Consider the following 24,748-nt stretch of genomic DNA (forward strand, 5'->3'; position numbering starts at 1 on the left):
CTCATAAAATGCCTTATTTTGTTTTCCAGCAGACAAAAGCAGTATCTGCGTTACTTCCCTACTTTTTATAAAGACAAGTGTTCCGCAAGCTTTTTTTGAACACTGGCAATTCAATGGCTGACAGACATTTGTGCGAGTAAGACCCATTTTGGGTTTACTCTCTAGAAGCTTCCATTGTGCTTTCATTGATAAATACATTTGCAATGGTCCAGCAGGTTTTCTCTGGAAGAGAAATTGGTAACTTCAGAACAGAAGGTGAGAGAAGGTTACATTCCAGCTATGTTGTGATTGATTTCAGTGAGGTTTTTTTCCACTAGTGTGATAAAAGCAGACACCTGAGACCACTCAGGGGTGGACTCTACCTGCATGCTTGATTTGAGTGCTGGTGGCAGTAGTTAGATCATCTGTGTTTCTTGCTTGACTTGCAGTTCCTGCGCTCCCTGTAATACTGCTCCTCATCTGTGGGTTACAAGTCGTGTCAAAATCAGTAGGGAAACAGACGGGTCAGAAATTGGCTCCATTTAAGAAATCACTACCTGTGTCCACGGGACGGTGCTGGCAACACTACTGGCTATCTGTCATCCACACCACTTTAGCGTTCAGGGTTCAGCTGTAATTTGAAGCTAAGTGTGCATGTATGAATGTATTAGAACTACACCACAGGCATATACCTCTCATATTTTGGTGGAACTGTAATTTGACTTAAAAAGGGGGAGACTAGGAACACCCCTTACCAGCAGATGTCAGATTTTTCCTAGTGGGAATTATAAATGGAAGGAGATTATTTTGTAAACCATCTCTTCTCCCATTATGAATTGTTAAGATCACTTCTTTCTCCAGGATTGTGCAATACTGAACAACAACCCTGCTGAACAGCAGCCTGCTTGTGAGTGCCAGAAATAAGATTAAACCTGTAACTGGATGAGCCATTGCATATTCCCCTTGCAGGATTAAAAGACCAACATTTTAAACCTCTAGTGTTGTATGTTGTGAACACCCTCAATCTTCCCATCCCCGTGGTTTCTAAGGACATTATAGGAAAGGGATCACAAACTCCCTTCGGTTCCTTCTGGTAATAAAATCCCTAAAATTCGGAAGTAAGTAGAGCTTGTGGATGTGGATGGTGTCATCTTGACGCATTTTAATTATAGGTATTTTTTGTTTCTTCTTTAGATGATCCCTGTATTTTTTGCAGCACTAGTTTATCATGCAGCACAGTCCTTTGGAAAAAGAACTGTGTGCTGTATGTGAACAGTATTATGACTATTTCTGGGAGACTCTGGTGAAAAACAACTCGGTGAGGAGTAACAGTGACTAAAAGCATAGTTATTACTTCATGTAGCATTGGTGTAACAAGATAGGAGGAAGGCAGGCTTAAAGCATGTTGTGCATCTTCTCAAGCTTGAAAGAAAAAAGGCAAATCTGTGACCACCATTAAGAGAGCAGACGCTGCAGTCGTTACATTAATAACCTTTGGAGATACAGGCATGTGGGAGTTTGTTATTAACTTTAATAGGACTGAGTGTAAATTTCCCTTCTTTACGCTGATATAGGCAGTAAAATCATGGTATCATCAGAGGCAAGCGTAGAGAAAAATGTGTGCAAGAATGCACAGAGAGATCCATATTTATGCATCTTTTTAGGTTTAAAAAATGGTGCTGGAAGTGGTTTATCTATTTCTTTCCTGATTGACAAAAATAGATATTCCCTGTACCCATAATGCTGTTGAAAACTGATGAATTTACTTGTTGTAAGAGGCAAGACACTAAAAACAGGCACATGAGCAGCAACGCAATATTTAGCCGGAATATTTACTATTCATTGGGGTTTGGTTTTGCAAATAACTATTTAACCACCATGGCTCTTTAGAGAAAGAAATGCTTTGTTAAAGTACCAGTGCTTCATTCAAGCACATACCATTTCAAATCTGAAAAACATTCTCCAGAAAACACCCAGGATGATTAAATTTAATGCTGATACTTATAAGGCAAAACGCAACCAATTCAAAAATTCTGATGGAAAGTAAACAAAGCCATCTTTAGACTTGCTAGTTTCCATATCCTAAGAAAGTAACTGCAACAGACTGTAGACAAACTGTCCTTTGCAGGTGCACAGAGACCTGTGAGGAGCTTTGTCAAATGTAGCAATGCCTTCAGAACTGTTGGGTGAGGTGAGGGGCCTAACACCACACTAGCTGTGAGGAGCAATCCTCTGCTGAATTTACTCAGATTCCTAGTTGTGTAACATGGTATTTGCGCGTTTTGCTGGTCTGGTCAGGAGTCGCTCAGAGCCAAGGAGCCTGACAAACATCTGCTTTTTCCAGGTCTGCACTGGAACAGATTGTCATCCCAAAGGCCCAACATCTGCTCTGCACAGAGGAACTGTTGTGGTGCTTGCTTGGTGCCAGAGCCTCTTAAAGGCACATTTCCCTGCGAAACGGTGGAGCCTCGCAGCCTGTGCGGTAGCAGAAGCATTTGGATCAGGTTTTGGAAAGGGAAGATTGACTTCCAGTGATTTAACAGGGGTTTACTTCTCAGCTTTTTCTCTGCTTCCTGAAAAACGAAGTGTGGATATAATAAGACTGAACTGACTTTGGTTTTTTGGGTTTCTTTCCCCGTGTTTTTCAATAGAGTAGCCCAGAAAGAGCTCATGCAATCAGCTGGAAATGTGTCTTTCATCACAGAATCATAAAATAATTTTGGTTGGAAGGAGACTTTGGAGGGCATCTGGTCCATCTCCTTACCCAGAGCAGGGACAACTTGAACTTGGATCTACCCAAGAAGGGAAATCAAGTGCTCTGGGAAGGAAAAATCTTAAATATGAGAGCTGCACCTGCAACAGTTTTTCTGTATTTTGCCTAATTCTCAGAGCCCAGAGTGACTGCCCTGCTAGAGCAGATCTCCAACAAAATCCACTGCTAAGTTAATTACAAAGGTCTCCTGTTGTAACTCACTTTACTAATCCTCAGACAGTTTCAAATTGATTATCTTGGTCTACTCTGGATAAGACAGAAAAATAAGTCCAAATATAATCGAGACTTCATTAAAAATTGGAGCACTAATGACAGTCATGCAGACACGTATTTTACCTTTATTAAATAATACTGTTTTACATCGTGTGCTAAAACTATGAACAAACCCCATGTAACAGATCCAAATAACAAAGCAGATTATGAGGCTACTAAAACCGATTCTTAATAACATTCAGATAACGTCCTGGGAAAAAACTGTTTATACCCTCCTTTGATTGAAAACGCCCATATGAAATACACTAGAGCCTAAATATGTTAGATTATAAATTATTGTCGCAGGAGGCTTTAAGCACATAATTGCCTCTTTTAATTTAGTTTTAACGTGGAAAGGAAGAGCGCGCTGCAGAAGCCGCGCGGCGGGACCCGTCCCTCAGCGGGAAGGGGCCGAGGCGGTCGCTCCGTGTGAGAGAAGCCGCTCGCTCCGGCGCGAAAGCCCCCCCGCAGGGGCACGGCCGCGGCGGCCCGTCTCCCCCGCGCACCGCCCTCCCGCTGCGGCCCAGGTAAGCCCGCCCGGCTGCCCCTGCCCGCCGGCGCCGTCCGCGCAGCGCTGAGGCAAGCGGGGCCGCCGGCCTGCGGCTCCCGCCCGTCCCGCCGGGGCCCGTCCCCGCGCGGCGGACGGTTGGCGGCGGGGCGGTGGCTGCTGGGGCGGTGACCGTTAGCCCCGCCCCCCGCCCGCCCGCTGAGGGGCCGCGCGCGCCGTACCCCGCCGGGGGGGCGGGCCCGGCCGGGCCGGTGCTTGTTCTCCGCACCGCCGGGACAGCGACGCCGAGGCTCCCGGCTTGCTGCCGCCCCGCCATGGCTCCCGGCTCCGAGCGGCTCTTCGACTCCCTGGGACACTTCGGCAGGTACCGGCGCAGCCCCGTCCCGTCCCGAGCGGGCTGCGGCCCGCTGCCCCGCGCGCTCGCGGGGACTGTCACACCCGCGCTCACGCGTCCCCGCGCGGGGAGCGAGGGACACCCCCCCCCCCACGGGGCAGGGTACGGCGGCTGCCGCCGGGGGGACCCGCGGGCACACGGGGGTGACAGAGGGAGACCGCGCCGTGCGTCGCGTGTGCTCGCGGTGCTGCACGTGCCGCCGGGGGTTCGCAGGCACAGGGGCGCACGCGCTCGGCGGGGCCGGCACACGCGGGACACGGCGCTGCGCCCCCGGCCACAAACACGCACTACACAGAGGGGCGCTGGCGCCTGTCTTCACAGCACTGTGCACGCCCCCATATATAGCCCTCCATACATACGCCGTGACCCGTGCGGCGCACACGCGCTATGCACGCACACGCGCTATGCACGCACAGCTGTATATGTGCCACGTTCCCATTTGCACCCGCACACTACTTGTTCACACACAGGCTCGCACGCCTGTAGGCACCGTGCGCATTCATATGCGCTGTGCATGCAGTCACGCGTGTTCATGTGTGTGCACTCTCAGACGCTTAACGTTCACACATTTCTTGCACCTGTGAGCGTGCACACGCATGCATACACACATGCCTCAGCCCTGGAGGAGCCCGTGTGCTTCAGGGGTGACGGGAGGGTACAAGCAGTACGTACAGGAGTATTGCAAGGGGCACAGACAGGCTGTTTCTGCATAGGGGCACAGGCTTGCTGTGCGTGACAGATGGTGTGTTTTTATTGAGGTTGGGCTTACTGCATGTGAAACATGGATATGGAGTATATGTATATATATTTATCGGCAAGGGATTATCTCTACTGGTAAATAGTGTGATGTGTGGTGGCGAGTTTTCCTCAGTGTGGTTTGTGGCTATGATGTGTGTGTAGACAGGCCTGGGTTGGTTAGATGGGATAAACAGATGTGGTGTGTATGCTTCTGTAGCTGTGGATGCAGGGCTGGTATATGAGGCTCTGTTTATAGCAGGTAACAAGAGAAGAAATGTTTGGCAAGGAAACAATATTTTAGAGGATATGGGGTGTAAGCCTGAGAGGCACACATCCTCACAGTGGGTTCTGTCCTGTACTTCCATGATGCTCTGATCGGTATGGATTTTGCAGGCACATACTCCTCAGAGCAGAATGGAGTTGCAGAACAGCTGGAATAGACCCACATGTCACAGTTTGGCTGCAGGTTCAAGTTGTTGAATTGCAGTGATACGCTTTCTAGCTGTCACCCCGGGCTAGCCTAACCCACAGCGCTGATCTCCTCTCTATCAGGGGCAGGCAGGAGCAGCATTTTGAACACAGGCTGGGAGCTCTTTTTAATGGTAGAAGTGCATACCTGAACTCTACAGCAGAATATGCTCTTAATATTACGTGCAAGCGGTAGTGGTGGGTATCGATAGCCTATGCAGACGATTAGGATGGAAAGACTTTTTCTTTGCTTAACTGGGACCTATGCTTAAATTACATGTTTGTCTAAGCTGTGACTTGCGTTCATATCTATCTGAACAATACCTCATTCATTATCAGTTCTGGGTCAGCAACAAAAATAACCTTGCTCTATGTGAACTAGGAGAGAATTCCTAGCAATCAGTTCCTAGCATCATTTGTTTTGCTGTTGCTGTTCTGTCTTGTGTGCTCTTTGTGGAAAGCAGGCACTTGGCACTGGTTACTGAAATAACATGGAAGTAGTTATGTGTAACTACCAAATTAGGTTTCCAACTTGAGAACATTCATCAATACTTTAGATAAAGTCTTCACAACTACTTCTTGCAATTAAGGCAGAACAATTCTACAGTGATAACCTCACATCCAGGGGCAAGTTTATTTGAGATGCAGTTCAATAGGAGTTGCTTTAGATTTGGGACCTTTGAGATGAACTGCAGACTACCAAAATTTGTGTAGTCATGTTAGACTTACGGCTGTTCAAGATTTCAAAGACTACATGCTACAAGTGAGTATAATAGTGGCTTATGGTGAATGCAGCTGTTTAAAAAATGTTGTAAAAACCTCTTTTTAAAATCACCTGATACTGCTAGATAAATGTTCATACTTCATATAAAAAAATCTTGACTTTAACTATGAAGTTAGTTCTGGTTAGTTTTATGCACCATCATGACGCTGACAGATTATCAGTCATTTCTTCAGTTCAGGCAATTCTTATAGGGCCCATATAACCTATGAACTACATATAGATTCTGTAGATTTGCCACAGTTGGATTCTGAGCAATCCAAGCATGACTGTTAGTATTTTGAGACTTGTTTGATTTTATTAAAATCTGACAGATGCAGTAAAGAATGGCCAGCTGTTTTTGTGTATATAAATATATACATTGAAAGAGTATGTATGCATTATATATATGCGCAGTATATATAATGAGTATGCATTGTATACATGCAATATATATAATATGTAATATATTAAATATATATGTAAGAATAATTGATATTTAGATAATATATAAACCTTTCAGTTCAATTAAGATTGTGAATTTTGCAGAATTGATGTTAACATGGATGCTGACAATATTCTGCTTTCCATTCGGGCTCTCGTTCAGACGTCTCAGTGATGCTATAGTTCTTACTGGGGTCTTGAGACATGCATGAACAACCGTAAAAATGTAAGGGCTTCTGTATCCTTTGCTGTTAAAGGAGGGCTTGATGCCTGTCTTTGAATTTGGGCATGGGTAGCATCTGTGGCCTATAAATTCAAGCAGGTTGTTTTAAACATCGTTCTTGAGTCTGTCTCTGGAGCAATGACTGCTCACTCTTGCAGAGGTGAATGAGAAAGAAAAAAAAAAGTCCTGTCTGCCTCAGATGGCCTCATCTTTAATGAGCTGCCAGGCCTTAAAGCTGGCGATTTACCTGCCTTGAACGGTACCCTTCTCCCATGCAGCAGTTCCTGCCAGACGGTGCTTATGGGCTCACCTTCTCTGCCCCCTGCCCCTTCCCCAGCCCCTGCCTGCCCACCCAGTCCAGCCGGACAAACCCACCGAGGGGCCTGTCAGGGAGGGAGGAGAGAGTCGGCCACTGGCCGTGGCTGGCAGGCCCGGTACTGGGCAAGGGGAGACATGGCCAACAGGCATCGAGGTTGGCAGCACAGTGTGTGGGCAGCAGGGAGGCATGCCTTAGGGGCGGGCTGGCTGGCTCATGCTGCCTGCACTTCTAGTTCCCAGGTAAAGTAAAAGACTTCTAATAACTTTAATGACTTTAATCCACCATCGGGACACAGAACTTAATTGCCTGGTAGCTGCTGAGAAACAGGCTATGTATTTTGCAGCTCTGATCCACAGCATGACAAAAGTGCAGAACAGAGACATGATCTAATCAGGAATAGCTGTCTAGAGAGAAATCTGGCAAGGTACCTCTTATCCTTAGTGTGGATGTGAGTAAGGATTTGATTTCCCAGCTGGAATGTCTGGTAGCTATGAGGTGCATCTTACATGGTACATAGAGTTTTCCCTGTGATTTACAGTTTTCAAATCTTGGCTTATGCTTAGCTAAAAGCAGGTGGTGAAAATTGTCAGGGAGAGAGGGGAAGACTGGGTGTCACTGATGCTATTTCCAGGTGTTGTAATGAAATATTTCCAGAATCTTTTGCAAAGTTGGCTTTTGTTTTGTTGTTTTTTTTTTAAATACTCTGTCTTTTGCAAAGTTGAGTAAGTTACCCCGATTTTCAAATGTTGATTTTATAAATAATGTATTTACTAGCAGTTAGACTATCTAATAGATTAACAGTGACTGCTCTTTGTCTTTGCTGAAATGTTTGTGTATTTGTTCAGTTTTGAACATCTTTACATTGTTGTTTTACATGAACTTGTTGCCAGGTCAGTGGAGTTGCTATGATTTGGACTTCAGATGCAACCAATACAAGGGTTAGTAATGGTTGCTGCGAGGGGGAGAGAAGCAGGACAGGCTGCCTGTTTGGATAGGGTGCTCACCTGTTGCAGCCAAACATGGTGTTTAGTAGCGATTAATACACTTACCAACAGTTTCAACATTTTCTGTTAATTTCCCTGGAACTTTTCTGGTGTTCATAAATAGAACAGAGACTATGCTTAACTTGTGAAATGACTTTTGTAGAGATTCTTTCAATGGACTCTTACAATGCAGACCCTGCCAGTCAGTGCTATAGCAGCAATATTTGAACACAGTGCTAATGCCATTTGTCTTCTCCCTGCCCTGTAGGGCTCTTGGTTCACTTCTAAAATCCTACACCAAAGGGTCTGTCTTTTGACATCTCAGAATGTTTCCAGGCTCCTATTTTAATGCTGATGCCCTTATCCTCTCTCTTGTTTCAAAGCTCACAGCTCTTGTGATCAAATTACGTCTTCTGCAAATTGTGATGTGTACATGTTACTTCCAGGAATTCTTGGGTTTGTATCAAATAACAGAGTCCCAAGTATCTCAAGGATTGTGCTTACCATTATTTTTTTTCCACAAAAAGAAAATAAGAATACTTTCAAGCAATGATTTTTCAAACTTAGATATTTTACGGATGTCTTGAAAGGTTCTTCCCCAACAAAAATACATTTTTCAACTAGAAAAGTGTACTTGCTGGACATGCAAAGGAATTGGTTTTCCTTTTCCAAGTTAGTATGGAGAAACAGGCAATCCTCTACAGCATTTGAACAGATGATTAGCTTTAACTTAGAAAATGGAAGCATTACAAGCTTTTTCTGAAATACTAATACATTTAGTTGTTTAGCACATCCTACACAAAATTAATATTTTAAAATAATTTAATGTGAATTTCTGTCTAAGCTTTGGGCACTTTCGTAAGATAAATAAATACTGTGGTCTAGAGCTTGTTCTAAAAAAAATTTTTTTCCCCATATACAAGCTACTTTATACAGTGGAAAAGTTTATCACATATCTGTCATTCAGTTTTCAAAACGTATCAGTGGACAGCTGTTTGTGCTTACTGGAATGTGCCAGTAGAAGAATCTCAAATCTAAGTCCTCCTTTGGCTCCTAGTCAGGGGTGGTGTTTGACAGAAACACTTGATAAATGTTCTTCAACTTTATAACTATGCTATATTATAACATCGAGTCAGTTTGTGCTCATCTCAGATGTTCATACAACAAAATAAGTGGACTTGACTGCATTTCATTCCTCCTCCCCCCCCCCCCTTTTTTTGGGGGGGGGGGGGCATGTCTGGATATTTTGCAAAGAGTACTTGATCCTGTTGGTTGTATGGCATCATAATAGCCTCGGAGAAGCAAGTCAAGCCGTGTGTTTTCACAGAACAGACTGTATCAGCTTAAACAAAGATCTTATTATCTATGCCTGACTAGGCAAAAGTAGAAATAGTCTCAAGACTCAGAACCAAAGTTGGGTACTGGCAAGTGCTCGTGGATAATGGTGGCAACACTAGCAGTGTGGTCTGCAAGATGTACTAACGGCATTTGCTGGGATCCAGGTCATGTTGGCGGCAATCTAATGCTGGATCTGCGTAGACAAAAGTGTACTGCATCAGAATGTGCTGGCAACCTCATCCAGCCTGTTTCTGGATTGAAAAAGTAGATTAAAAAGTAATTACACTAATAGAAAAATAACTAAATAAAACCGGGATGAAATTGCACTTGTAGTATCCATTACTTCTCCAAGGCTAAAACCTGCAATACAAGCAACGCTCAAAACTAGTAGATCGGTTACAATTTGTAAAACAGCTGCTGAGATTCAACTGCCCCTCTGAAATGTTGGCAACCCCCCAGGGTGGCTTCTAGACAAAGCTGTAGCATGGACATAGTTGTGGCAGTGTGAGGCAGTTATCACACACATCAAGGATGATCAGCTGTTTCATCCCAGAATATTATGGTGTGAATGAAAAGGAAATAATAAGGCACTGCACAGTTTTTTTCCCTGTAATGCAATGCCTGGGCTTGGGATATCACTCCTATAAAAGCTCTGTCAATAATTTTCTCATAATGGTAATGATTTTCAGCAGTACTAAGATATCTCAGAGTTGGAAGGAAATGTTATATAAAAGGGCTTACTCATGGAAAGTTTGACCAGTTTATTGCATGAAGTGAAGTAATACAAGTGGAAAACAGCATTAAATTTAGAGAATCTTTCTAATGCCCCAGGAGCCTTCAGTAAATGCTGTGAAAATTTCTGTGCTACCATTTTGCTGTACACAGCAAGAATGGGACTGAGATATACAGCTGACATTTTATTTAAGGTAACTTGAGGCATGAAGCTATAGCAGCTGAGCAAGAACATGAGATTCTCAACTTCTGAGAAATATGGGAAAAAAAGCAAGACATAGAAAATATTAAATGAGGTAGCTAAGTCTTGGTTGCAAGGCCAAGACTGGAAAAAGCATGATTTCAAACTGTACAAGACAGAGATTTACAAGGGCTAATAATGATGGTTCATCTGTCAGATTGTCCATATACTTCAAAAGAAATCTCAGCCATCTTTGAAAAATGCTGAAATACCTAGAGAGCTAATGTACACCTTAATATCATACATTGGCAGCCAAACTATAACGCTCATCTCACTCACAGCAAATGTTCTTTGAAAATCACATGCCATGAAAACGTGGTTTGAGGAATCTATAAGTACCATCCATTGGATCACAGACTGAACCCTTTTCTCAAGAAAAGGTTTTCATTAAGAGGTGAAGTTGTGTTTCCTCTTCCTAATATTTGGAGGCATTACTATTAGGTAACAGCATCAGAGGTGCAGCCTCAGCAGTGGTGCTGAGGCAGGAATACCGGACAAACCTTGGAGAATAGATGGAAAAGGCCTATAAGGCAGCGGGAGTAGGAAGGAAGTGCCGAAAAGGTGCTTTGAAAAACCGGAAATGATCTCCTGCTCTGTGAAGAGCAATCAGCAGCACACTTCGGATGGAGCTCAGTACCATTTAAATGTGTTATATCCGTGATGGCCTGGACTTTTCCAGTCATATTGTGACTTCTTTCTCCTAAGTTGTGAAGAAATTTGAAAGTATCTTAAGTTCCTACCTGATCGCTTTGTGTAAGTCTATGCTAGCTGTATGGGGAAATCAGCTGTCCAAATTGAGGCACTAGTGAGCTCATCCCACTTAACTTTACACGCCTATAGTATAAACTTCAGATATCTGCATTTGTCACCTTGTCAAGGGGGAGAATTAAATCCTTTAAGGGCATGATCCATCTGTCTTACTTTCATTGAGTGATTTAGGACAAGGTAAGTGATGGTGGTAGTTCATCTGTGGTTCCTCACTGCTTGAAAAGAGGATCTAGGTAAGTAGTATGGATGTATATGCATACTGTATACAGTATATTGCATCCAAGTATACAGTATGCATGCAGATTCATTACTTTAAACCTAAATTAACTATTTGCGTACAGTATACATGCAGATTCTGTAAACCTAAGTTAACTATATAAGGCTTAACTAGAAGGCTGGGATGTGGGAAATGCTGCTGGCAGGACACTTTCGGTGTTACATTAGCCAGCATCTCAAGACAATGTGAAGCTGATACCAAGATCCTTGCATGGCTCTACTGTCAGACATCAAAAAAACCTGTCACATATGCATCAATATGACTGTTACAATGCTTGCTACCTTGTTGACTTTCCATCAGCTATCCTTGCTGTCAGTTCCTTGAATACAGGTAATTCCAGGAAGGACTGATTTAGGTGAACTGTTAAATTGAGAGCTTTAAGATCAGAGAAATAAGAGAGAGATCAAGGCTGTTCTGAAAACATGGAAATCCCAAAGGTATGGAAAGTGAGGGAATAAAACCTGCAACTTCCTGAGAAGGAAAAAGGAAGATTAATGCAATCATTTAGAACTTATGAAGTAGTCAAAAATACATTTTTTCAGCCTTTGAATTGCAAGCATAGATCTCAGTGTCTTTGGTGAAAAATTGGAAAACATTAGAGGAGGCCCAGAGGAGGGCCAGGAAGATGATCAGAGGGCTGGAGCACCTCTCCTGTGAAGACAGGCTGAGAGAGCTGGGGTTGTTCAGCATGAAGAAGGGAAGACTCCGGGGAGACCTTACTGCAGCCTTTCAGTACCTAAAGGAGGCCTATAAGAAAGCTGGAGACAGACATTTTAGTAGGGCCTGTAGCGATAGGACAAGGGGTAATGGTTTTAAACTGAAAGATGGTAGCTTTAGGTTAGCTATTAGGAAAAAAATCTTCACTGTGAGGGTGGTGAGACACTGGCACAGGTTGCCCAGAGAAGCTGTGGATGCACCATCCCTGGAAGTGTTCAAGGCCAGGCTGGATGGGGCTGTGAGCAACCTGGTCTGGTGGAAGGTGTCCCTGCCCATGGCAGGGGCCTGAAAGTAGATCTTTAAGGTCCCTTCCAACCCAAACCGTTTTATGATTACTAATAATATTCATTTAGCCCTTGTTCTATGAATAAATATTACCATTTCTGTGATGTAATATTTCATTTGATGGATGTGTGTTTAGTGCTAGAGAGAAAGTCAAATACAAAAGAGAAAACATGAGCAATAATAGATAAGCAATATCTGAAGGCGTTCTCTAACACAAAGCCATTTGATATATGGTGAAATTATAGTGATGACACCACATTTCATTTAAATAATTTATATTAATGGCTTATAGTCCAGAACAAATTATTGATTGGATTTTTTTTCCTGCATCTTTGGAACTAGTTAAGTTAATAGAGCTGGGAAATACCATAGACTTCTTATAGCTCCACCCTTCTGAGGGCAAGAATTTGTTTTAGTCCCAGGGTCAGAGCAACTGGGACCTCATCTCCCTTACAGTTGTATTTTAAGCTTTTCGGAGAACTGTTGTCCTTTGTAGATCAGTGTAGCCAAGCTCAGTTCTGTCTCACCCATTGAAAACAGAGAGGGAATTTGGTACAAAAATAGATTTATGTAGAAGAATCCCAGATGTTCTGATCAGAATCCAGCTGCTTTAATTTATGTAAGGTTAGGAAACAGCATTATTCCAGATTATTCCCTTGTATGAACTACTGTAAGAGAAAGACTCAAGAAAAGAACCTGACAGTACTGTGGAAGTATAAGCAGGTAGAAGAGCATTACAGAATATATTTACTAAGAGGTCAAAGTGCATTCTTAGCCTTGGAAACAGTCAAATCTGTAATTTGCATTTCTTTGTTTTTAATGTAAATTAATTCCATTTTTAACAGTTTAAAGAAAAAGGCAGTAGCATCATATTCCTTGAATGACAGGAAATGAAAAGGTTGCTTTTCACTAAGAAATCAAGGACAATTTAGAATAACTCAGTGTGTTGGTCACAGAAGAGACAAATGACCAATAAAAATAATGAAAATGTATTTTCTTTGGGAAAGATCAATAATGGTATTAAGATTTTTGACTTGTCTTCTTTAGAGAGCATGTAGAAAAGCTCTTTGTCCAGTTAAAATCAAAGGCAGTTATGTCACATATTCAAGTTCTATTAAATCAACTTTCGGCATTTCATTCTATTTTATATACTCTACAATGTGTAAATCTCTCTGAGGAGAGAAAACACAAATATTTTTCTTGTCCTGTGAAGACACAGGCTAGCCAAACAAATACCCAAGACTGAAACTGGTAGGGGATATAAATAAACAAAAATTCGACAGAAGTTCATGACCAGGCTGCTAATCAAAACAAAATAAACTCAAAAGCTCTCCAGTGGAATTTAATCATTTAATACAGTCTTATCATCGGGGAGATTCCCATGACCATTTCGGGAGGAAGGGTTGAGGACTTCTAGGCAAAGAGTGTGTTACACATCTGCAATGAAGAGGAACAGTGTGGAGGGAAGGTGGACTACAAACCTGCAACAGAAGCTGAGAGTCCTCTTGTGCTCAGTAGCATTCTTTTATGTGCATTTAGAGATAACCTGCCTTGCCTTGGAGAAGATGGCCTGTCAGGGATCCTAACCTGGCCGAGCAGGAGCGTGGGTGGGACAGAGTAGCTGAACTTGCAAGAGCCTCTGAACACTGATCATCAGTGTAGACTCCCGAAAAGAGTGGAAGAAGGGAGCTATGTCTTACTCCTCTTTGGTGTTCTAACTGATCTTTAACAAAAGTCGGTAGAAGTTACAAGCTACTCTGTTACACAAAGAGAGAAAAGCTGTTGGTGTGGAGGCTGTTTTCCTTTTGAATGTAGAATGTAGCTGCTAAATACGGATGTGCAAACGCAAGTTTAATAGAAGACAATACTTGGACCATACCAGACTGTGCATTAAATCGCATCTCTTTCTTCGAGCTGTAGAACTGTAGAATTACAAGTGTAGAATTCTATACAGGTAGAATTGCAACTTGCTGTGTTCTCTTTGGCAGCAAAGAATCTCTGGCTGAAACCAAGTTACTTTTCCTAAAGTGATACCTTGATTTACGTGTTGACTTTGTCCCAAATTTTAGAAGACAGTATTATCTGACACTTACTTCCCTAAATGTAGATTTTTTTAAAGTGGTAATTACTTACTTTTTTTTTCAGTGAAATATTCCTAAAAAGCTAGTAGGACAAAGGTGTCTGCTTAAGCTTTCCTGTTTTGCTCTTGATGAAGAGTCACTGTAGTGAAAGTCAGAATTAACAAAAGGACATTGCAAGAGTTGCAATGGGGCCAGGGAGAGTAAAATGACCCATTATCCAGGTGATGCAATGCCTTTGTAGCCCATAGAAATAGATTAAATCATTGTAATCATATTTGGGGCTGTAAAAGTAGTGCTAGGGATAAAATTACTGCTTATATTAAGGAAGACAGAAACAACAGAGCAACCCGAAATTCCATGACATTTCTGTCAAATATTTACAGAAATGGTGTAAACATAATTTGATCCACAGAGCTAATATTCCTTATTATTTCTAATTGAAAATTTGGAAGATACTAATATGTGTTGGAATGGTTACAGACGTTTGCTGGGAAAGTGATATCCAGTATTCTTAAATTAATTATGCAGATTTCTTACTTGTTTCACCTTTTCCCATGAGAACTTTCAGAAACTTGTAAGAATGAGAAATTTTACAATCATTTTCCAAGCAAGGAGGAATTATATTTCTGATACAGAAATTTAAGGCCTTGGATAGTATGCTTAACAATATGTGTGGCGTGGCATGAAGAGAATTTATGTAGACCTCAGACTGAAAATGAGCTGTCTGCATCCAAATCTGCTTAGGTATTACCATGAATAGGAAACAAAACGTTCTTAAAAAACATTATGACAATGGTAAGACCTATTTATTTTGCAAAATAGTCTTTGAAGAATACATTGTTAGTTGCATGTATTCAATCCACGTATTTGTACCTTCAGCTATACCAGATTCAGAGTTTTGCAATAGAAATATTTAAATAGAGTAACAAATACATAAAAACATAATTCATATGAAAACCAATTAGTTTTATTTCAGGAGTACAGACAGGGGAAAAAAAAAGATAAAATAAACCTAACTTCCATAGTTTGAACAAAGTAAATGAAATGTGTCATCAAGGTAAACAGCAGAAAACATCTGATTTCCGAAATGGGAAAAGAAGAATGAAATACAACAGTTTATATATGAAGTACTGCCTATGTCTATAATTAGATGGAATCTCAATAAAAACATTTAAATTCTATTAGACACTTTACAGATTATGATGTGAAATTATTTGCTTACATAAGCTGATGGAAACACTACAGCATGGAAGAGAATTAAATACCCAGTTTGGATTTGTCCCCAAAAAAGAGGTTGAGCAAAAGACAGCAGTGTTACCAAAGATACTGGAATTGAGTTTTCCCTGTGAGAAGTAATGCTAGTAATATATCATGCAGACAGAGTACATGCTAATTTTCTAAATGGTTGATGTTTATTAAAATGCTCTTCCTGGAATGGGAACATCCAAGTATAGAGCCTGAGGTGTTACTGCTGTTCAAGTGTAACCACTCTGCCGTGTTTAGCACTGATCCAAATAATTCCAAAAGAAACCTAAATAACTTAAAACCTGCATGATCATGTTCTTTTTTAATTAAATTACCTGGTATATACCATTGACACAGGTAAAGCAGAAAGGACAAGTGGATAACTAGAATGAAATAGACTGACTCCAGCTTTGCCGCTGGAAGGCATTGGAATTGCAGTTGCAGTCACAGTGCCTTGTTCCCAAGGCTTGCTGCTCCACTGGTATCTGCTGTAGCCCCAGCTGGAGCTGTGGCCTCGGGTTCAAGGACTGCTTTACTGGTACCAGTATGGGTGCAAATGTACCAGAATTCCAAAAAATTATTTCATACTGATTTTGATATTTAAACAAAAGGCTGACCAGAAGAAAGGTAGAAATTAATGTGCACCATTTAATGTTTGACCGTTGTTTTTAGTGGTAATTTTAAATGTCCACTTCTTTTCTCCCTATTGGTGCTTTATTTCTACTATTATAAGATAGAAAATACAAATATGTGAAGGGGAAAACCTGCATTTTCTCCTCACAGCAAGCAAGCAAGAAGTTTGTGTGGCATTTGTTATGCGGGCAGGTTTTGTAGATCTCTCTGTTCTCTAGATAATCCATCTGTAGATGGATCCCTCCATGGCAGGTTATCTTCCTTTCACCTATGGAGCCTAGAGTATGGTGCAAGAGCTGTGCTAACCTATAATGTTGCCCAGCTGTTGCAAGTCCATTGTTGACTTCTCCAGATCCCTTGTAGTTTACACATGCAGAAAAGCTTGTGGATATAGTGCCAGCGATGAAATAGTTACCGCTCCCAGCAATGTGTTCCCCCTCAACCAGAAGTTACTTTCACAGTAAAGTCAGTAGTGGAATATGTGTGTGTGTGTGTGTGTAGCTTGGTTGTTTGAGTGCAAATCCAGAGCCTTTGTGTCTAGGCCAGTTCCGCTGTCAGTTGGACCAGGAGGTTGGGCGTTGGGCTGAACAGGCTGAGCCGTGAACACACTGTCCTGGCTGGCTCTCCCCAGGGGCAGTAATCCTTGGTACAGCAGCAGCAAGGAACACTGAGCACCTTCAATGGCAGCTGCCCTTTCTGCTGTGTGTGGCTGCCTGCAGATGAAAGCTATGCTACTAAACTGTTGAAAACCAGTAATGTTTACCAACTGGATTATTTAGTCACAAGTGATGACAGAAACATAATGTGCCTGACTTAGTCAGAACCAAAGAACTGTGCCATTAATGGGGGAGGAGTATTTGAAAAATACGGGCCCTAATTCTGTTGGTTGAATTAGCACTAATTCTTGATTTTTACAGTGATGTTGCTTTCTTCATCTAAGCTGTTATACCAAATGTGCAGTAATGAGCAGCCAACTAATTCTTCTTCTTGACCCTGATGAACAAACGCTGAACTTGTCTTAATCAAAGGGAAACATGCATAGTAAGTTTAATGGGATAGAAGTGTTACAATACTTCAGAGAATCATTTTTAAACGATTCTAAGAATTATTTTGTAACTGTCTGTTGTTGGGTGACTGCATGTTGATGCACACATTGTCACCAGTGATGATACATAATTCCTGGGGCCTTTCTGATCCCTATAGACTTTCTTATTCCTGTTGCATCTGTGCTGTTGGTACATTTAAAATGGATATCCAACACAGCATCTGCTGCCTCTGCAAATAAATTCTGGAAGTAACCATCTTGGCTGAGACCAAGTCTTAGCATAGTTTAAACTGCCTTTAGGAGGGGAGGAAGTTTACATGTCACACTTTTAGTAAGTCAAATAAGGCCGTGTCTGTTCTATGTTTCAGGTTGCTTCCAAATCCACATCTCTGCACCACAGCAAAAATACTGCTCCTAGGTCTCATTCAGCTCCTTTCCTCTCAAAAAAAAAATAAAAAATGTGTAAGGGCAAGTGCATCACAGCTTTTTGGTTTAGAGTGGAAAGAATGCTGAATGGCTTTTCTCACATTAAAAAAAACCAACCAGGGTGGAATACAGAGGTGAAAGTGGTTACTTGAACACAAATTCTTTCAGAAATAGTAAATATCTGGAAATTTCTTTCCACTGAAGCCATCCTGTTGAGTCTGCACAGCACAACAAAAACATACTGTGTTTTCTGACTAAGCAATTTGCTAACAACATGGTTGAAAAGACAAACAGTAAAAATAGCTCTTGTAAAACCTGTGGAATTGCACAAATCTTTTGCTAATCACAGAACAAGCCTTGTGACTCTACGCTACACTAAAAGAATTTTAAAATTTTTATATTAGCTTTTGATGAGTATCTAGTAATTTCCCTTTCCTCTCTTTGATGAACAGTCAAGGAAACAAATATCAGAAACATATTTTATTTAACATAAAATTAGTGTTTAACACCAAGTTTCGGCCCTGCTATGCACTGCAATAACTGACAGTGGTAAAAATACTTGGAGGCTGGGGAATTATTCTCTAGCATACATGCGACAATGTCCATTTTAGGTATTTTTGCATGCCAGATGTAGCACTTTTCAAATAGAGTGGTGCTGACTATTTGCATGGATGCAATATCAATTGGATCAAGCAACTAATCTGGCTTGGTTTATTATTTTTAATCATCATTTATTTTGACTTCTTTTTTTTCAAGTTAGATCCATTTCCCAGATAAAATTCACAGTGGTCCCACAAAAAGTAGCACCGCAACTGAGCATAGAGTGCACTATGTCTCAGGGGAAGAGTAAACAGTGGGAAAGGAGAAGGGAGAAAATATCTCAGAGATCTTACAGTGTCACAGAGATGTTGTATCATGAGACTACAGCCAGAACGACAGTGGTCTGAGATCTAGTTCATTATCTTTATGGAAGAATATTTCTTCAGATACTGACATTATGATACTATCAGTTGCTTTTCTTACTGGTGAGATGTTAAAACTTGTGCAGAGGAGTTAGAAAACTTAAAAGTCTTTTTTACTATAAGCTGTAAACTGAAAAAAGAATAACTGGGAAGAAATTTGATGGAAATATTTCAAGAAAGACTGCAACATTTTCATGTTGTGTCTTGCTCAAGCTTTTGTGAAGACAGTTTTATGCTCATTTGACTTCTGGCATGCATTAAGCATCTCTATACCGGAGCAGTAACCTACAAAGTCTTCTTGACTTCTATATTTGACACTCCTGGCAAGAGTGGCGAAATGTACTTGCCAAACAATTATCTCCCATGGCATGTCACTGAAGAGATGGAAAAACACTGAGAGAGATTATCATACCTTTTAGGACAGTCATCATGTTCACAGATCTTAAAAAATGCAAAAAGTGTGTTTTTAGAAAGAAAAAAAAGTGAAATAGGTTATTAAAAACTACTGTTTGCAACAATATATGTTATATAATCTGATGTGTGCTTGTGAAGATAACTGACATATAAAATACCCTTGCTAAAAGCTGCCCTTTTTGAGATCAGTCAAGAAAAATAGATCACAGACTTTGCTTTCTTTTGGTGAATTTCAAGCATATTTATTGCTACTGCAATGATGTGTTCTTACTATTTAGTGCATGAGCAGCAGTATTTCTAACTTCAGGGAAATTTAACTTTTGAAATGGAGTTCGGTGAGGTTACTTTAAGGATTATATTATGTTTGTCTGCAATAGAGAGATTTAAGCATAGTAATAAAGGAGTTTCTTATCAATCCAGTGTTCTTAAATTAAGAATTTGGGAGAAAAGTTAATAATTTACAAGTAGGTAGGTAGCAAGGACAGCATAGACTTTAAGCTGCACCTCAGGGTCAGTGAAGTGTTTGACCTGTATACGTTCTGGTGTGACCTCCTGCCCCAGCACAGCCTGCTGCAGGGGCTGCTCCAGGCTTCCTGAGCAGGAGCAGTGGTGGTCCCCCCAGCACCAAGGCCTCCTACAAAGAGGAGAAGCTGCTCAGCTGTCACGTGAGCATGGGCCAAGAAGCAGCCCCACGGTTTTAAGACTGGGAAGAGCATTGACATGGCCACCACAAAAGGGCTGAGATAAAACTCATGCACCAAAGGTCCAAAGGGAGTGATCCCAGGCTAGCAATAGAGCAGGCACCAGCTTTATGTTCTCGTCAGTCAGCACTGTTTGCTGCCGCAACCTCTGTTCCAGCAAACCTGTGTCTACCATGAGGCTGGGCCTGGATCTTCCTCTGTCCCTTTTCAATCTTCAGCTGTTCTGGAAAACCAAGTTCAATGCATCTATAGTATTCTCCCATGCCAAGTATCATCCTTCCTGCATACATTTCATGCTTTCTGTATGTTGTCACTAATGGCCTAATTAATTCCTTTTTGGTGACTATGCCAGTTAACAAATTTCCTGACCTCTGCGCAACTAATCTTTCTAGAAGAAAAGCTCTTTCTACCCACAGGAGATTCTCAGCAACTCGTAAGGTTGGGCTTTTCAGTCTAGCATCAGTCGTGATGATGTTACAACACTACTGTAGTTGGCAATGAATTTTGCCTTCATAGAAAAAGAGGGCTTTCAGGATATTTCTTGTGTGGTTTTTATATATATACACAGAGAGAGTCTTAGCTAGCCCATTGTGGAATTTTACTGGAGAGAACAGTAGATAGTTTACACAGCCAGGGGAGCAGCCTGTTAATGTGGTGTGGGATGCCTTCAGCCACTGGTGCTGCCAGACACTTCTTTAACTTCATATCAGGCTTTATTCTCCCTTATTCTTGGTCCACAGCTTTTTTATTGAGCAGTTAGAGGTTAAAAACTGCAGTGCAATCCATCCTGCAGGATTCTACAACAACATGGCCATTTTGCTGCAAAAACATGCTTTCCTGTTCTTAAACAAAGTCATAAACAGCATAAATTATGTCTATTAATGTATGTCTGACATTCTGTTTGACTTCTTGTGTTTGCTTAGTGTAGATTATGCAAATTGGGTAAGAAAAATAGTGATAATAGAGAGTCGATTTCTTCGTTGAAACTGAGTAAGATCTTCATAACATTGAAAATGGAAGAACGTTTTTACAAGGATCAGTTCTAGTTTTAAGTTAAACTCTTGAAAGATGGGTGAAATATGGCATGACACAGATACTTCTTTAAAATAAATCCTTTATTGCTTTTTATAGAGGTGGAAATTGTTCTATAGGACACAAAAAATGAGGAAAGGATAAGGGACTAATTTATATAGTTTTAGAAAGTAACTGGAGAGGGATAACTGATAATTCTGTGCAACAAAGTACTAAAAGACACGGAAAATTTATTCAAGGTTGCACAAGGATGTTTTATAAGCTGCTAATAGTTTTACACTGGAAAGGAGGACATCAAGATTAGATTTAATGAGAAACTTTCCAAAAGAAAGATTTGACAGTGGAGCAGTCTGTCAAAATGGTTATTGAAGTATGATCACAAGACGTTCAGGAAGACATAAGATAAAACTCCCAGGGGAGCAGTTAGTGCAGAGATTAGCTAGACCTGATCCAACTCATAGCTCTGGTGATGCTCTTGGGATTTGTTTTTTTTTTTTAAATAATGTAGTGCATTGGTCATACCATCTTCTCAGTCTGTTTGCTTAAAAGTTGTTACCTTTTTTCAAGCATCTCAAACAAGAAGGGGCATAAATACATTTTTCCTGCTCACTCTTACTGGGTAGAAGAGAAGTGATGAACCTGATATTTCTTGTGCTGTGAGACCTAATTAGGAAACTCAAGAAGAATGTGTGGCAGTTTGAAATTATTTCATTCTTCCTCTGTCTGGGAAATACAAACTGGGCTATCTAACACTGCACTTTCCTGATGAATAATGACAGATACTGCAAATACTGGGGACTGTGCTTCCAAGTATGCCACTTTTTATTAGCTGGTAGAAGATGTAACTGCACAGCTTGTAGGGTTTTAATTTGCTAATTTGCTAGAGGTCTTCTAGTTCTGATGTCAGTCATTCTGTGTACTGCAACAATAGCCCAAGTTGTTGAATGTGGTCTTGCTCTCCTATTTGTAAAATAACTTTGTGTCTTTTGATGGTAACAGTTAAAATGAAATTAGAGAAGAGCTGAAAAATGTTGTTGACCGTATTTGTCTGCATTACTGGGGTGACAAAGAGTACATTTTGGAGTAACCTTTGTCTTTTTGTGGTCCAAGGTAGCCCAAAAGCCTTTCAGAGCTGTTTTAGCCTTGCTTCGATTTACGGCTAGCTACTTAGACCTCAAGAAGCTGTTCTGTTGAGAGGGGATTGGCAGACTTAAGGCATGCTGTGGTTAAGTTCAGTTTCTCTTGACCATATCGCTCACAAGGTTTGTTGGGGAAGAGCAGCATGGCACCTGTGTGAGGATTGCCTTGCAATGTCTTCAAGAGGGAAGTGGAGCCAGCTTTTGAACTGCCATGGTGGGCTTAGCAATTCAACCCTCTCCTCAGACTGCTATGGGAAAGTCAACAGAACTGTTGTCAAGAGAAAGAGGGATAGACAGTGCTGCATCTGAAGAGCAACAGTGCTATTGAAAAGGCAGGATAGGCAACTGGGTCTACATTTACCAAGGAAGGAAATGAGAATCACAAGATAAAAGGCAGAGGAGAATGAGGATGATGAATGGAGTTAGGTTATACAAGAGAACTGTTTAATTGGAAAAGCTAATTGGACATGAAGGCAATGTATCCAACAAATACTTTGGTTATAGATAGTTTAGAATTCACTAGAAATTGTGATGATAGATGATTTAAAAGTACTAGGCTAAGTACTGTTGCATTCTTTATTATGGGAATTAAAGGCTATATTAGATACATTTTGGAGAGGAGTGATCTAGAAGTCACATTTGCTAGGGAATTGGAATTGCTCTGACTTTTCCCACATGACATTTCAAGGCAATTGTTTTTTAGGCATCATTTCCTATAACTTCAGCAGAGATAGCCTCTGGCAATTTAAAAAAAATGCTGCTTTTTGTTTCATACTATCAAGACCCACCACATGCTGCAGGACGGGTGTATATATAGAGGCTCATTGAATGCTTCTTCAAATTAGTGCAATTGATTTGTCTTCAGGAAATAAAAAGTGGAGGAGAAACCAAAGCTGTGTTGTTTTTTTCTGAACAGACATTGTATTAGTTATGTGCATAATTTTAACATTTAATTGAGGAAAAGACTTCTTATGCTTAGATTATCAGAAACTGTCTACAATTTGCAGTGATACTACGGTTCACTGCAAGTTTTTCAACATTCAGAATGCATGTGCAATTTATATACAAAGATTTACTTGCACCTCAAGCATGTTTTAAAAGCTTTTAAAATGCCAAAATTCAGCCTACGCATGAAATATTCTTTTACCATGTTTTCTTTATGATACAATCTTTAATGGATAACTGCACACCCTGTTTAAGCCAAAACCCAACCCTGTTTACAGTTATGTTTTGGTACAAAACATTTCACACTGTTCAGATTCTATCTTCCACTACATGTGTCTCCATGTATTCTCTCTTTATCTGCTGAAGGCAATAGAGATGGAAGATAGATGGAATACAGTTACATAGATACAATTAGGTGAAATGAAGGGTGTAATGTGGTTGGTTTGTTTTATTTGATGTGCATATCTCTATCCCTCAGAACCTGAGGTTGCAACATTTTGGGTTTTTTCTAAACCACTCAAGTAATCCAAAGCCTTATTTTGAGGGGATGTACTACAAAGAATTGGAGGGTGGAAGGTTGCTTCAAACAAAGTGGTTAAGTTCAGAATTGTTTCTTCTAAAGCGATCTTCTCTGTGTATGGCTAAACACATGATGAAGAGGAACGTTTATTTCCTGACAATAGATTCTGTGGATCTTCTCTCATCTTTGGTCTCTTGCAGGGCTTAGCTAATATTGAAGCAGCACTATTAGAGACTCTAATGATGTCTCTATATACCGATCCCAGAAAAATAATTATGGTTTGGTTTTTTAACATGTATAGAGGGGCTTTTCTTCAGTAAACTTTTTTCTTTCCCTTTACAGATTTCAAGCATTTGTTTATTTTGCATCTGTCTTTCAAGCTATGTCATGTGGTATCCATTACTTAGCATCTGTGTTCATGGCTGTTACCCCTAACTTTGTATGTGGGATCCCTGGAAATGTGAGTAGTGTTCTTTTATACAACTCCTCTGAATCAAGTTTAGAGGACATCTGGACACTATGGACATCAACAGAAGATTACATTGTAGTCCAGCTGGAAAATGGAGAAATCTGGGAACTTAACCAATGCAGCAGGTCCAAACGAGAAGTCAGTTTGGATCTGGCATATGAATACAATGCCAACAAGTCCTTATTTTCTTGTTCTGATGGATTTCTCTATGATGACACAAAGTGGAAAAGCACTGTTGTTACACAGTGGGATCTGGTCTGTGACCGAGAGTGGCTTGCAAAATTAATCCAGCCTACATTCATGCTTGGAGTCTTGATTGGAGCAGTGATTTTTGGTGACATTGCTGACAGGTAAAGTGCTATCCTCTGAGAACTGTAGCTTCAGACTGCAGTAACTCAACATGTATCTACCTGTTTTGTTGTGCTCGTTCATTTTGTAGTCATAATTATGTATGCACAGGTCAGGAGGTCTGGTTATTGTTTTGTTCACAAATGCATTTAACTCAATTTCTTTTCCCAATAGCAAGTACTAATTTTTAAATGTACTCGCAAATCATTCGCTTTTAGAGTTTTTTTCCTACTTGATATCATCCATTGTTCTAGGCCTTGATCTCTCAAATTGCTCTGTACAGCTCGTATTTGCCCTTAGAATGTTTTTTATTATTATTTTTCCACAGGAACAGAAATAGTTAGTAGTAATAGCAACAGTAAACCTGGGAGTAGATTTTCACCGCATTTTCCATGAGGAGAGATTCCTCATGGAAACACAGATTTTTATTTCTGGATGTGATAGAGAGCTGAAGGGCTACTGGAAGGTTAAAAACACCATGTATTTTAAAATCACAGACTTCCTAACCTTTGTCATGAATACAGCTCTGTGGGGCTGATGCAGAGGCTTTCAGGGTTTGGTCGGACCCCACATTCTTAAAATAAACACC

General features: G+C 40.8%; 1 protein-coding gene across 2 annotated transcripts in view; it reads left to right on the top strand.

Annotated features, from left to right (window-relative positions):
• The first annotated feature begins 3,756 nt into the window (after nucleotides 1–3,756).
• SLC22A16 (solute carrier family 22 member 16) overlaps nucleotides 3,757–24,748 on the top strand; it is a 34,801-nt gene continuing 13,809 nt past the window's right edge. For both annotated transcript variants that reach the window (XM_056344351.1, XM_056344352.1), the window contains exons 1-2: nucleotides 3,757–3,876; nucleotides 23,685–24,161. In XM_056344351.1, coding sequence (XP_056200326.1) covers nucleotides 3,827–3,876; nucleotides 23,685–24,161 — 527 coding nt within the window. In that variant the 5' untranslated portion in view covers nucleotides 3,757–3,826. The remainder of the gene's footprint in view (nucleotides 3,877–23,684; nucleotides 24,162–24,748) is intronic.

This window comes from Falco biarmicus, chromosome 6 (genome assembly GCF_023638135.1).
Source record: "Falco biarmicus isolate bFalBia1 chromosome 6, bFalBia1.pri, whole genome shotgun sequence".
NCBI lineage: Eukaryota > Metazoa > Chordata > Aves > Falconiformes > Falconidae > Falco > Falco biarmicus.